Here is a 16,045-nt window from a genome sequence, read left to right on the forward strand (position 1 = left end):
AATCAGGGTGTAGACGAGCCGTATGTAAAAATACTGAAAGATATCTATAGCGGCTCCACAGCCACTGTACTCCTCCATAAAGAAAGCAACAAAATCCCAATAAAGAAAGGCGTCAGGCAGGGAGATACGATCTCTCCAATGCTATTCACAGCGTGTTTACAGGAGGTATTCAGAGACCTGGATTGGGAAGAATTGGGGATAAGAGTACATGGAGAATACCTTAGTAACTTGCGCTTCGCTGATGATATTGCCTTGCTTAGTAACTCGGGGGACCAACTGCAATGCATGCTCACTGATCTGGAGAGGCAGAGCAGAAGGGTGGGACTAAAAATGAATCTGCAGAAAACTAAAGTAATGTTTAACAGTCTCGGAAGGGAACAGCAGTTTACGATAGGTAGCGAGGCACTGGAAGTGGTAAGAGAATACATCTACTTAGGACAGGTAGTGACTGCTGATCCAGATCATGAGAGTGAAATAATCAGAAGAATAAGAATGGGCTGGGGTGCGTTTGGCAGGCATTCGCAGATCATGAACAGCAGGTTGCCATTATCCCTCAAGAGAAAAGTGTATAACAGCTGTGTCTTACCAGTACTCACGTACGGGGCAGAAACCTGGAGGCTTACGAAAAGGGTTCTACTTAAATTGAGGACGACGCAACGAGCTATGGAAAGAAAAATGATAGGTGTAATGTTAAGGGATAAGAAAAGAGCAGATTGGGTGAGGGAACAAACGCGCGTTAATGACATCTTAGTTGAAATCAAGAAAAAGAAATGGGCATGGGCAGGACATGTAATGAGGAGGGAAGATAACCGATGGTCATTAAGGGTTACGGACTGGATTCCGAGGGAAGGTAAGCGTAGCAGGGGGCGACAGAAAGTTAGGTGGGCAGATGAGATAAGGAAGTTTGGAGGGTCAACATGGCCACAATTAGTACATGACCGGGGTAGTTGGAGAAGTATGGGAGAGGCCTTTGCCCTGCAGTGGGCGTAATCAGGCTGATGATGATGATGATGATGATGATGATTCTTTTCCACAACATTTACTCTCATAATTTATTATGAGCATTTCATTCGCCCACCACCATTTATCTCGCCTACGAGTCACTACAGACAAAACCCCTACCTTCTGCTCATCGTTAAATAGCTCGTATTAGTCTTTTCCACAAAATTTACTCTCATAATTTATTCTCAGCATTTCATTCGCCCACCAGTATGTATCTCACGTGCGATTCACCACCGATAAAAGGTTGATGTCCCTCGCTAAAATACGGTAATATACTCACGTGCTTTCTACACGAAAACTCCCATAGCATGGAATAACCTCCCACAGTAACTCATTTCCATCCCAGATTCATGGATTCTCAAATCGGTTTTATTTAACATATACGACAGTGCTTGACTGCTTGGTGATTTTGTATTGCTATAGCATGGATTGCCTTATAACTTTATATGCTTTTGTATATTGTGCGTAGTGTATACCTTCTTGATTTGTGCGCTTTTCTTTTTTTGTTGCCCCTCCTCTCTGTAATGGGCAAACCCTGCGAGTACAATAAATAAATATACATTGCCTTCAGAATTGCTTGAATTACTAAAGAAACAGCATCTCACTGTAAATGTTTAGGAATTATATCCGAAGAGTCTTTACCATGGAATGATATTGCAGATAAAGTAGCAACAAAGTTCAAGAACTGCGGAGATACTGCCGATGTACCGAGTTTTCTTCTATATTTCCTGCGATTGTTCAACCCTATCACTCACTTTCTACTCTCGCATAAACTATTCATTGCGTGGAGCACAACTTCGTGCTGCTTCTCGCTTCAAGGCGAACTAAGCGGCGAGAACACAGCGCACACGAAGCTATCAGCACTCGCCATCGCAGATCGCTTTCAATATAGGGCGCGCGTGCTCACGCCACACGAAGCCACTGCAGGAGTAGAAAGCTCCCCTCCCCGGTGCTTTGTGCGCGATGGAAGACTGCGCGCTTCCTCCCCGCTTTCCACCCTTGCGCGGGCAAGATTGAACTGCCATCGTCGGCTCACCCTCACACGCTTTCACGCGTACATAACGATGTTATCGCACTTGGACTCTATACGAAACATCACGGCGGCGGCGACGGCGAAAATGCCACATAATTGCTGTCGCAATAAAACAATACGGCAGAAACCATCCTCGATGATCACCTAAGTAAATGTGAAGTCTTTTTCCCCTGCACGTGACGCAAAGCCCGAACGAGCTCACGTACTTCCCGGGGATACGCTCACTCGAGGACCGCCATGTGCCAAGCCACGACACCCTGACGACGTACGATGGGAACCCGAGGCGGTCACAGACGCTGCACACCCCACCAAATTCGTCTTTGACAAAGTGCTTTTGAAATTACGCGTCTGCCTCGCAAGTAGTGGTCCTCCGATCAGCGCTGCTCGGTCTCGGCGGTCTGTTTGTTGACCGGCCGTTCGCTCAGCGTACCACTGCTCTTCGGCCACGCGTCGGCCCGTCGCTTCACCTCTTCCCTCGTCGCTTCAGTACGCGCAGCATACCTCTGTAGTCTCTGCAGAGCCTTTGCACTCTTCCGCTCCTCTTGCGCTTCATACCTTCGAGGGTCAATTGTTGTTCCTGTAAGTAGAGGTCTAAGCGCAAGATAGCGCAGCTAACGCAACGGAACCGTGCCTGTTTGTAGCGCGCACGCCCGCGCCGGCGAGTGGAGCGAGGAAAAGAGGCGCCAAACCAGTTAGCGACGGGCACGTGGGAGAGCGCGCACGTGCGTGGAGGAAGGAGGGGCAGAGCCAGTTGATGCCAGCGAGCGGGCGCACAAGGGTGCGTGCGCATCGGCAACAAACTTTGTGACCTTGGACGGGCTGGTGTTTGACCTTGGCTCCGACTAGGCAGAGAAATGCTTCCCATTAAAGAAAAAAAATTAAGAAAGTCGCTATCGAAGATTGGAAGTGGTTGGTCAAGAGAGACAGTTAAAAGAAGAGGCAAAATTAAACTCCTTTATAAGGCCTGAGCATACCGTCTTCGAACGCCAACCAATAAAAGACGGCATAGCCAAGATCACTTTACAGTGACGTTGTTGCTGCGATTACGTGTGATGGAGAATGTTCGCTCGGTAATGTCCCCTCCGAATGTCGACGACGATTGATTGAGAGACTCAATGGAGCCCGCACAAAAAAAATTTGCAGATGATGGGCATTTCATATCTGATGTGTTGGCAAAGTAGTTAGAAGTTCATGGGGCTAGGGAGTAAGAAATTGAGCACACCCTTGGTAGTCAGCGTCTCTTTTTTTTTTACTTTGATTACTTCAGGTGGTGCTTTTCATTTCACACGTGCTCAAATATGGTAACACAATTTGGTTTCCTTGTACACAACAGCTTGTTCACAAGATAGAAGGAGTGTAGCGAAAGGCAATTAGATTCATCTTTAACAAATACAAGAATAGCGATTCACCTACCCAACTGCTAAAACACGCTTGTATTCCTACTCTGCGAAACCGCGCCATACTAGCAAGACTAAAATTATTGTTCCAATTAATACATAATGCACTACGAATAAATACTTCGTTGTATATATCCCTAGCTGACACCAGAGCTTCCCGCCATAACCATTCACTAACACTTAAAGAATATGCATTTCGCACTGACTGTTTTAGGTATTTGTTCTTTCCGCTCGCAATAAGAGAATGGAATAGCCTGGACCCCTGCATAACGACTAACACATCGTTGCCGAAATTTGTAACCTTTGAAGAAGAACTGATGCGCAATGTTAGATTATGCTTGCCGGAAATAACACACCACTCACGTCGTTGTATAAGATAAAATCTGTGTAAGCATTGTATTTGCCTATGCAATTTCACCCCTTTTGGCCAAATGCACTGTATTATTTGTTGCCATATGTGTATATCTGCTCAAGTAAAACTCTTGCTTGGGCTAGTTGGTTCATGCTTGAAGTAGGTAAAGGCAAGGCGCAGAAGACCAGGACTTAGGAAGGAGAACACAAACGACAAGACGGGCGCCACTCACAACTAAGTTTATTTTCGCAACAAGCCTGCCTTATGTAGGTCATTCACGCCGAGTCACGCTTATGTAGGTCATTCACGCCGAGTCACGCGTGAATGACCTACATAAGGCAGGCTTGTTGCGAAAATAAACTTAGTTGTGAGTGGCGGCCGTCTTGTCGTTTGTGTTCTCCTTCCTAAGTCCTGGTCTTCTGCGCCTTGCCTTTACCTACTTCAAGCATGAACCAACTAGCCCAAGCAAGAGTTTTACTTGAGCATATTTCTTCTACATTGGGCCCTTTCTTTCATCAAAGCTTTCGCACCGATCCTGCCATTTTGTGCGTCAACTTGTTCGCCGTCTCAGCTTGCCAGTCTCGAGTGGTGTCGTATTGCTTGAGAAAAAAGCGTGACTCGGCGTGAATGACCTACATAAGGCAGGCTTGTTGCGAAAATAAACTTAGTTGTGAGTGGCGCCTGTCTTGTCGTTTGTGTTCTCCTTCCTAAGTCCTGGTCTTCTGCGCCTTGCCTTTACCTACTTCAAGTATATCTGCTCCTTGTCGATTGCAAATATCATTGTTGAAATTATTTAAACCTGTTTTCACCGATATTTGTGAGTATATAATGTATGCCCAACCTGTGAAAATCCCACTGGGATTGACAGCATCTGACATAAATAAAAATAAAAGAACATTGCAAGATTTCTTGTTTCTTGTTCTTTTCTCTTCGCAGATGGAACCATTCATGAACTTTTTCGGGATGTTGCTGTCCACGATAGCGTACATCATACTCGGCCCAATACCGATAATACCAATTCCACCGTAAGCAAAAGTACCTTTGCACTTTCTTCATCTCGTGCGTATAAACCTATATACGTACATCTCATGCGTATGAAAGGCGCTTGCGACTTTATACAGCCAGCCAGCCCTTATAGGCTCAGAACTCGTACAAATTTTTTCGTGAAAGCTGCCTGCGAACAGCAACATGTTGTTCGAGCAGCGAAGTGACCAAATCTCCTTTAAGACGGTCTTTGCATTCCACTAAGGCAGCGCAGACTGAACAACTTTTGAAGCAGCACATTTTCCCGCTGTATCACACGGGCATGTCGGAAGCCTTTGAACTGAGAGCCTGTTAAGCTCAAAACTGTCAAGTGACCGCTGTGTTACATGCGATTCAAGAAATTTTATTCCGTAGACAGTCTGTCAAGTCAGTGGAGGAGCACTTCACCTCGACCGAAAGGCTGGAAGACGATAAACAGGCGGGAGCAAGCATTTTCTTCCGCATCTTGGTCACACTAGAGTGCCGAAAATAAAAACCTCGCAATTATATAGCAGAACATTTATTTACTAAAAAAAACACTCATGAAAGAACAATGCAAGAAACGCTGCAACGGACAGCCTGTAGCGGCTCTGCCATGCGATGAGGCGAAGTTGGTGTGGAGCAACAATAGCCGATCACATTCTCTTTCTGTACCACCACCCGTCATATTGTTTCCAGACATGTGTCCATGGCTCTATTTATGACAGGGAACATAAAATTTTTAACTTCACAGATTCAAACAATGTGCTATACTAACACAGCGAACATCAAAACAACCTATAACAATACTAAGTCTGTCTTGCTTTAATCACTTAAATTTGCAGGGAGATAATTTCTGGTACAATCCCGTTACTGGGAGGAAGCAGTGACGTCACAAACGCCTGGCGTCAGAATAGAGAAACATCGCTAATCCTTTCACCTTTCCCACCCAGAAGTGATGCAACTCTCCGTGCTCGGTGAAGTCTGGAAATAATTAAGGCTATCTACAGGAGCGGCTACATGAAGATGTCCATGTGACACAGCTGTTAGCAATGTGCATGTAGTGTGTGAGCCTCGCACTAAATAATTTGAAGCCCGCCACGCGCTTCACAACTCGCGTTCGGGTATATACGGTGCCCTGCAGTACTTCTGGTTCTCAGAGCATAGAAAACCATACATTGCGTATATAGCCGCCTGTTTAGATGTAAATTGTCTCTCTTGCGTCTGACAATGCGGTTTTAATGTTGTTCACGATTCTCGCTCATTGGTTCCTGATACCCAGATACGATGTGGAAACTGTAGCGCAGGCAGACAGGCTGGCAATGAAGTTTATTTAGGTCCTGAGCGCGTCTCAGAAAAAAAAAGAGTTGGTATGGTATTATTTTGTGTGCGGCTCTTGTCTTCTGGACCTGCTGTATTTCTTCCTAAAGTATCAGTCGCGCGATTGACTGTTTCACATGATTTGCTGAGCAGCTGTGCCATGTGCTCTTCTGCGCGTTTCAGGAACGTTTTCTTCGTATACATCTCCCAGGTGTTCATCGGCATCGGCATGGCAGTCACATATGTCAGCCCCTACATGCATGCCCTCAGACATGTCATGTAAGCAGCCAGTTATCATTTTTATTTTTATTTTATTTTTTGGCTCTAACGAAGCGAAATGGAAAGCCTATTTAGGGCTAGGTTGCGACAGTATGTTCGTGATTACTTTACGCGCACAGTTTGCAAACTTTACAAACTATAAGAATGACCCCGTATTACAATCTGGATTGCCCGTCTTTTAGTACTGTTGATGTGCTTGATTTAGCCACATGTTAAATTAGAGCGAGGTTCTGTTCCTAAAGAAACATACTACAGTCGAACCTCCTTACAAGGAAGTCGGATTCGACAGACCAATACCTTCATTATATCCGACAATCATTAAAAGCAAGTATTTGTTACGCACTGATAGTATCATCAGAAAGCATTACATATTTAACTTTATTACATCCGACAATTCCTCATGTCCATGTTCGTTATGTAGAGGTGTGACTGTAATTCGCTTTATTAGTTTTTATATTAAGCTTCACATCCCGGTGGCAGGATGACTTGGCGACATTAAAACAATAAGAAAGACTGCACATTTAGTAACGTAATGATGTCAGCTTGATGTACTATTATCTAATTCTCTAGGCAAATAACTAAATTTACTAGAGTACACAATGCTTTTTCCCAACTAGTTCGTCCTGTACGGTATAGTAGAATGTCGCAGCAGTTAGCCTTTATGTGCGTGTTTTAAAAGATCCGCAAGCGTTGCCTCAGGTGGTGGCACTGATTCATCGTCATGTGAACGAACCTGATTGAACAAATTATAACCGACAATGAGAAAGGCGACGTTATTACCAAGAGTAGTGTTAGGAATGCTGTTAGCGAGAGATGCAGAAACGAAGGTGGTCGAACAAGTCGAACAAGGTCTTCGCTATATATATATATATATATATATATATATATATATATATATATATATATATATATAGCGAAGACCTTGTTCGACTTGTTCGACCACCTTCGTTTCTGCATCTCTCGCTAACAGCATTCCTAACACTACTCTTGGTAATAACGTCGCCTTTCTCATATATATATATATATATATATATATATATATATATATATATATATATATATATATATATACGAAATGGTTCGAAGTTAATCAACAAGCGTAAGACAGCTGACATACGGAATTATAATATGGATAGAATTGAACATGCTCTCAGGAACAGAGGCAGCCTAACAGCAGTGAAAAAGAAACTAGGAATAGGCCAGAATCAGATGTATGCGCTAAGAGACAAAGCCGGCAATGTCGTTACTAATATAGATGACATAGTTCAAGTGGCTGAGGAGTTCTATAGAGATTTATAGAGTACCAGTGGCACCCACGACGATAATGGAAGAGAGAATAGTCTAGAGAAATTTGAAATTCCACAAGTAACGCCGGAAGAAGTAAAGAAAGCCTTGGGAGCTATGCAAAGGGGGAAGGCAGCTGGGGAGGATCAGGTAACCGCAGATTTCTTGAAGGATGGTGGGCAGATTGTTCTAGAAAACCTGGCCACCCCGTATACGCAATGCCTCATGACTTCGAGCGTACCGGAATCTTGGAAGAACGCTAACATAATCCTAATTCATAAGAAAGGGGATGCCAAAGACTTGAAAAATTATAAACCAATCAGCTTACTGTCCGTTGCCTACAAAGTATTTACTAAGGTAATCGCAAATAGAATTGCGGGAACACCTTAGACTTCTGTAAACCTAAGGACCAGGCAGGATTCCGTAAAGGCTACTCAACAATAGACCATATTCACACTATCAATCAGGTGACAGAAATGTGCGGAATATAACCAACCCTTATATATAGCTTTCATTGATTACGAGAAAGCGTTTGATTCAGTCGAAACCTCAGCATTCATGTAGGCATCACAGTATCAGGGTGTAGACGAGCCGTATGTAAATATGCTGAAGGATATCTATAGCGGCTCCACAGCCACTGTAGTCCTACATAAAGAAAGCAACAAAATCCCAATAAAGAAAGGCGTCAGGCAGGGAGATACGATCTCTCCAATGCTATTCACAGCGTGTTTACAGGAGGTATTCAGAGACCTGGATTGGGAAAAATTGGGGATAAGAGTTAATGGAGAATACCTTATTAACTTCCGATTCGTTCATGATATTGCCTTGCTTGGTATTGCATATTGCCTTGATATTGCATTGCAATTGGTCAGGGGACCAATTGCAATACATGCTCACTGACCTGGAGAGGCAATGCAGAAAAGTGGGTCTAAAAATTAATCTGCAGAAAACTAAAGTAATGTTTAACAGTCTCGGAAGAGAACAGCAGTTTACGATAGGTAGCGAGGCACTGGAAGCCGTAAGGGAATACATCTACTCAGGGCAAGTAGTGAACCCGGATCCAGATCATGAGACTGAAATAATTAGAAGAATAAGAATGTGCTGGGGTGCGTTCGGCAGGCATTCTCAGATCATGAACAGCAGGTTGCCATTATCCCTCAAGAGAAAAGTGTATAGCAGCTGTGTCTTACCAGTACTCACGTACGGGGCAGAAACCTGGAGACTTACGAAAATGGTTCTACTTAAATTGAGGACGACGCAACGAGCTATGAAAAGAAGAATGATGGATGTAACGTTAAGGAATAAGAAAAGAGCAGATTAGGTGAGGCACCAAACGCGAGTTAATGACACCTTAGTTGAAATCAAGAAAAAGAAATGGGCATGGGCAGGACATGTAATGAGAAGGGAAGATAACCGATGGTCATTAAGGGTTACGGACTGGATTCCAAGGGAAGGGAAGCGTAGCAGGAGGCGGCAGAAAGTTAGGTGGGCGGATGAGATTAAGAAGTTTGCAGGGACAACATGGCCACAATGACCGGGGTAGTCGGAGAAGTATGGGAGAGGCCTTTGCCCTGCAGTGGGCGTAACCAGGATGATGATGATGATGATGATGATGATGATGATGTGAGAGGGACGGGCAATGCATGCTGTGCATGTATAAAGGATAGCGTCCCACCCGTTTCGTAGGCCCCATAAGTTTGGCATCGTGCCAGCAAAAATCAACCTTTCGAAGGCGACTTCCGAGGAGATTAAAGGACTGAGTCAAATTTGCTGTAAATAAGTATCGTAACAAGCTTGACGCTCTGTCAGGGCTGGAAGTAGAACTGGGGCATTGCAAAACGCAACTTAACTCTATGGCTAGGGTAATACAAACATTAGAATAGAGAATGGACGACCTCAAGAATAGGAGCAGAAGATCCAACCTAATCGTCTATGGACTGCCGGAAACAAAAACTGAGACAAATGAAGCCATCGAACAAGCAGTAAAGAAGGACGTCATACAAGATACTCAAGCTGCAACCGATTGCGATTGAAAGCATCCACCGGTTGGGTAAGCCCTCTCCCAATAAAACCAGACCAATTATCTTCAAACTTGTAGATACGCGACAGAAGGAAGCAATATTAAAGAATGGCAAGTATCTTAAGGGCACCTATTACGCTATCGGTGAATATTTCTGTCGCAGAACTCACGAAATCAGGAAGAAGCTCTGGGACAATGCGAGACCAAACCGAGACAGAAAAGAAAACAAGTAGCGCTGGTTTTCCATAAGCAATTTATAAATGATTGCGCGTTTGTTTGGAATGACGAGATAGAAGAAAGGGTGCCACTAAACAAACCAAAAGACTACGAAATACCAAGTCGTCCGAGCACTCGGAGCACCACAGAGAACAAAAGATAACATTACTAAACGTGAATGCCAGAAGTGTCGTGAATAAAGTGCTGCCACTTGAAGACTTGTTGCTACTTTATGAACCAGACATTGTGTCAATCCCGGAAACCTGGCTGTCACCAGCTGTACTTGACTAGGAATTCGCTCCTCCTAACTACGCTGTCATCCGAAAAGACAGACCATCTCGGGGCGGAGGCGTGGCATTGTTACTTCAACGTTCCATTTCATATACACTGCTGCCTCATGTCCCAGACACAGAGGTGGTTTCCTGCAAAATAACTTGAAATGGTACAAGCATAGTGGCGGGTCGCTTTTATTGTCGCCCATCCTCTGGTCCCGAATCCATAGTTTCCAACCGCGATTTTCTTCAGCAATATCTCCGTAGCTCTGCAGTCATACTAATTGGTGATTTTAACATTGTTGGTAATAATTGGAGTAGCATGCACCACACCACGCAGGGTTCAGAGGCTTTATTCGATTTAATGTTAAATTTCAACCTCCATCAAGTTGTTTCATGCCCAACGCGTGTTCAAGGAACAGCCACAAGTGTATTAGATCTAATACTTATTAGTAGTCACCTTATCATTAACAACGCTCAAGTTGACATTGTTGAGCGTATTTAGCACCACAGAGTGTCCATCTACCGGTTAATACTCGATCACAGCTTACACTTTTAATCAATAGTAACTCATGTTCCGAACTTCCGTAAAGCAGATGACGCCAGCGTACTTATTTAGCGCCTGAATTTGACGAGTTCATGGAATTGAGCTGTGATCTTGCCACAACTGTAAATGAGCTCTGGCTACAATTCAAGCACATTGTTTGTTACTCTATGAATAACTTTATTCCACTACGGCTTACACGGCCCCAAAGAAATAACCCCTGGATAACAGGAGAAATTCTACACGCAAAGGAGAAAGTTAAACGACTGCGGAAAGCGGTAGTCGTAGCAAAAGCAAGCAAAAGAACATTACTTCAATGTAACGCTACCATCATTCATTACTGGTGAACCGCAGAGGTCCTGGAAGCATTTCCGCCCTAGGAAAACAGGCAGTCCTTAACTAACATTAGAACAGAAAGAGGCGAAGTCTAATATACACAACATTTTACGCTTTGTCTTCACGAAAGATAACGGGAAAATCCCGTACCTTATACCCCCCGATATTACCGGAATCCACCCAATAGATGTAAATGACGAAGGAATATTTAGCCTTTTGCTCGAACTAGACCCAAAAAAAGTATTCAGAACCAGACGACGTCTCCAATCCTTTTCTTAAACGATATGCGGAATGGTGCAGCAAATACCTTGGTTTGGTTTTCGGCAAATCTCTTGCCGTATCAAAATTTCGAGATGACTGGAAAAAAGCTAAAATAACACCGATCCCCAAAGCCGGAAATAGCGATGACTCTTCAAAATTCGGACCATTATCGTTAACCAGCACGCCGTGCAAAATATTGGAACATATAATCTTAAAACACTTAATCGTTTTCTTGGAGACGAACGGCATTTTGTCATCTAGCCAGCATGGGTTCCGTAGCAAATTATCAACTATACCGCAACTAACAGAGGTTGTTCATGATTTAGCTCTGTCTATTAACAACTGCGCGCAAACATATATTACACTACTAGACTTTTCTAAGGCCTTTGATTCCGTATGTCACAACAAATAAATTGCAAAGCTCCGAAATATGATCCGATATGGATTATTAACACGTTGGATTGAAGACTTTTTAACTGACCTTTCCCAATATGTCCTGTTTGAGCAAGTACCATCAGGAACCCTGCCTGTTGCGTCCAGAGTACCGCAAGGCTCCCTTCTGGGGGGGGGGGGGGGGGGGCTTATGTTATTTCTTTTTTTCATTAACGTTATCACAGACAATATCTCTTGCAACATTAGGCTCTTCGCCGACGACTGCATTAATTACAAAGAAATGAACAGTAATTGAGACCACCTTGCACTGATTCCTTAAACCATCTCTCGAACTGGTGCGACACTGGCAAATGTCGATTAACCCCAAGAAACACTATGTATGACGATGACGCGAAAGAAAGATGCTATCGAATATGATTACAGCATTAAAGGCACTGGGCTTCAACAAGTGAATGAACAAACATATTTTGATGCCACGATTGCGTGAAACCTCAAATGAGATGTGCACATTTCTAATATTACTTCAGTGGCTCTGTGCAATCTCTTTTATCGTCACAGATGCCTCCGGCTGGCCCCTGAATATACCAAGCTTTTAGCCTATACTACCTATGTTAGACCGGTATTAGAATACGCTAACATACTACGGTTTCCTTATACAGTCACAAACATTAAAAAAGTGGCAAAGGTACAGAGGAAGGCTGCAAGATTCATCTGCAACAAATAGATATATAAGCGCGCTGATTCTCCCACAAATATGTTTACACATTCTGGCCTCTAAACACTGGCAATTAGTGCCAAACACGCCAGCCTGAAATTTCTTTTTCAGCTACTATTATAAAATTGACACATAATTCTACATCCGTCCATCAGAATCTCGCGTAACCCGGCACAAAGATTCACACTCACTAAAAGAGTACTCTTACCACAATGACACTTTCAAGTACTCTATTTTTCCACTTGCTGTGAGGGAATGGAATTGTTTAGATCCCTCGGTTACTAATGCGAATTCACTATCGGACTTTGCCTCAAAAATAGAAATATCATCTGTTAATGCCGTAACGCTCTCAGCCCTAGAGGCATTTCGCCATCATTGGAAGCATGTTAGTGGCTTAGTGCTCACAACAGAGTATAATCAGGCTTGCTGTTATCTGCCTGTGTACCACTCCATTTCACGTATAATTTCTGTTAGCTCTTGCTGTTGGTTGCTTTGTGTTATCTGAGATTATAAATGTGTGCTTTCTATAGTATTTTTTTATAAGTGTCTATATGTTATAAGCGTTACTAATGTGTTCACAGAATTTCAGCTCAGCATTCATTCATAATTATGGAATTAAGGAAACTTATTCTGTATACCTTTAGCTCTACACCTTTGCGATGACTGTCACTCATTGGATTCTTGTTCCTGTTTCGCCGTGTGGTGCTGACGTATTGTTATACCTGCATGTACAATCTGTGCGCCCACCTGCTATGGTCTCGGAAAAAGACTGGTAGTATTGAAAATAAATAAATAAACTGACTGCGCGGCTATGACATTGAATGATTGCACTGCATTATATTCATTCTAGACCAGCCGCGGTGACTTAGTGGCTATCAGAGTCGGGACAGTTTGTGCTTGTTGTTTGAACATATTGACGAATTGTATGCAGAAAAACTTGCACAGAAGATATGTGAGACAGTAGGCAAGCGTAGGCACCAACAAAGGTTTATTTTCTGCTACCCTTGTTTATGCTAAAAGCTCATCGTCATTACACATGTGCCATTCACTTTCTTAGGAATGTTAACTCCTTATCTCAAAGGTGCACAGATGGGTTACTCATACGCCCAGAACTAAGTCTACGCTTATTATTTCAAGTGTAAGCTATGACGTCTTGTCGCTAAGCACCAGGTCGTGGGTTCGACCCCTGGCTGCAGCGGCTTGATTCCGACGGAGGTGGAATGCAAGAACGCTCGTGCGCAAAGCACTACGGGTGCACAATTAAGAGCCCCAGTTGTGAATATCCAGCACCTCCTTTTCTCGGCGTCTCTTGTAGTTAAATTGTGGCTTTCGAGACTTAAAAATCCGTAATCTAATCGTGGTCATTCTGTTCGACAGTGAAAATGCTGGTTACCCCGACAACGAGAAAACCCACGGAGTAGTCACAAGTGCCACATACCAGTTCATGGTCTTTGGGTAAGCGAAAAGACACATAACGTTAATATTCAATACCGCAGCTCCATTGATCGCTGACTCGTTTATTTTTGCCACCTTTGCTCTAGCGCCGTCGTAACTTCTCCCTTGGCGGGCTTTGTGACCCAGAGGCTGGGCTTTCCATTTTCTTCCATGATTTTCGCCGGTTTTCTGGCTTTTTGGGTAAGTTCGATAATGTATTGTAAGGCAAAGGACATTTAAATAAAAGAGCATTAGCTCATTTGTGTTAATATGTTAGCTTAGGAGTGCCAAATGGAAATAAAGTGCGTGTGTGTGTGGTGTTAGAAGGTGGTCACGTGGTACCGGCAGAGAAGGGAAGGGCTAGCTTAGAAGAGCGCATTTATATATATATATATATATATATATATATATATATATGTATAAATATATATATATATATATATATATATATATATATATTTAATGCCAGCTGTTATTTGAAAAAAATTACGGCACAATAGAGGCGCTGTCGTAATCGAAAACTGAAATATCATATTTGCCAACACTTTCGAAAGTAGAACTCTCTGCGCCAGGCCAGTTTCAAACTTTGAAACCGCTCTATATATATATATATATATATATATATATATATATAGTCATATCATAAGAAGCCAACAAACATTGACACCAAGGACAACACAGGGAAAATTACTTGTGCTTAATAAATGGAATAAAGAAACGATAAACTAATGCAAATTAAAGTGAATGTAAATACAACTTGCATCAGGTGGGAACCGAACCCATAACATTCGCATTTCGCGTGCGATGCTCTACCAATTGAGCTACAGCGGCGCCGTTTCCCCATTCACTTTCTTGGGTATTTATGTGCCCTAGTAGAGTGGTGGCGCTGGCTAACACTCCCAGGGTTCTACTGGGGCACATAAATACCCAAGAAAGTGAATGGGGAAACGGTGCCGCTGTAGCTCGATTGGTAGAGCATCGCACGCGAAATGCGAATGTTATGGGTTCGGTTCCCACCTGCGGCAAGTTGTATTTTCATTCACTTTAATTTGCATTAGTTTGTCGTTTCTTTATTTCATTTATTAAGCACAAGTAATTTCCCCTATGTTGTCCATTGTGTCAATGTTTGTTGGCTTATTATGATATGACTAATAAAAATCGGGCCCCTCAGTTAACCCCCTTTTTTCTCGTTTATATATATATATATATATATATATATATATATATATACACACACACACAGGTGCCCTTCGGCTCGAAGAGGCAGGACATGTGCCGAGTGAGCTCCTGAACCATACTTTGCAATTTGCAACGTGGCGAACGCGGTTTCAATCATGCATCCTGATCCTCAAAGAGATGCGATAAAATGTAAGGTGTAAGGCTTAAGTACGAGTCACGCTTATTTACGAGATTATGAGATGTGCTCTGTTAAAACTTCCAGCTTTTGGTAGCGTTGAAGGGGTGAGTGAATGAATGACCTACGGTCGCTGACTTCTTTCATCTTATTGTTCTTTCTTTTCCCCCTCCCCCTGCTCCATTTTGCAGACCATCGTGACGGGTTTTGTGTGGTTGCACCTAGATTACTCACTTTTCTGCAAGCAGCGACCACCGAGCTACCAAAAACATCCTGTTCTGGAGAATGAAGGCAAGGCGCAGACGGCGCCCAACTCTTCGTGGTCTTACTGAAAAGTATCAGTCATTCGCGTTGAGTACTCCTCGTCTAGAAGTGCTGTATAGTGCTCCAGTACTGTAAATAAGCAAAACTGGACACATGAAACCTTATCTGTGATTTCACGCGGTATCTAGTGTGGTTGTGAGTAGCACGCGCTGAAGCTGCGCGGACAAGTCAGGGACGTGCGCATAATACTGGTCGCGCTTAGATAAGAGTTCCTTTTTTTTTTTTCCTCAACAGAATTGATGCAAAGAGAAACGTGAAAGTATCGCAAGCAATGCTGAGTAAAAACGTTGAAGAAGTGTTGTCCAAAGTGAGTCATTTTTGGCAAACTTGATAAAAGAGGCCGTTTTGTCTGGTCAACCAACATCATCATCATCATCCTGGTTACGCCCACTGCAGGGCAAAGGCCTCTCCCATACTTCTCAAACTACCCCGGTCATGTACTAAATGTGGCCATGTTGTCCCTGCAAACTTCTTAATCTCATCCGCCCACCTAACTTTCTGTCGCCC

General features: G+C 43.2%; 1 protein-coding gene across 5 annotated transcripts in view; it reads left to right on the top strand.

Moving 5' to 3' along the window:
* LOC126521231 (MFS-type transporter SLC18B1-like) overlaps positions 1-15,839 on the top strand; it is a 53,116-nt gene extending 37,277 nt beyond the window's left edge. For 3 of the 5 annotated variants that reach the window (XM_055065849.2, XM_055065848.2, XM_055065850.2), the window contains 6 exons: positions 4,721-4,809; positions 6,290-6,385; positions 13,804-13,881; positions 13,968-14,061; positions 15,104-15,139; positions 15,406-15,839. In XM_055065849.2, the coding sequence (XP_054921824.1) occupies positions 4,721-4,809; positions 6,290-6,385; positions 13,804-13,881; positions 13,968-14,061; positions 15,104-15,139; positions 15,406-15,546 (534 nt within the window). In that variant the 3' untranslated portion in view covers positions 15,547-15,839. Of the gene's footprint in view, positions 1-4,720; positions 4,810-6,289; positions 6,386-13,803; positions 13,882-13,967; positions 14,062-15,103; positions 15,140-15,405 lie in introns of those variants that run through there. The other 2 variants (XM_050169876.3, XM_072288633.1) reach the window with 2 other exon arrangements.
* Positions 15,840-16,045: the final 206 nt, after the last annotated feature.

This window comes from Dermacentor andersoni, chromosome 6 (assembly GCF_023375885.2).
Source record: "Dermacentor andersoni chromosome 6, qqDerAnde1_hic_scaffold, whole genome shotgun sequence".
Taxonomy (NCBI): domain Eukaryota; kingdom Metazoa; phylum Arthropoda; class Arachnida; order Ixodida; family Ixodidae; genus Dermacentor; species Dermacentor andersoni.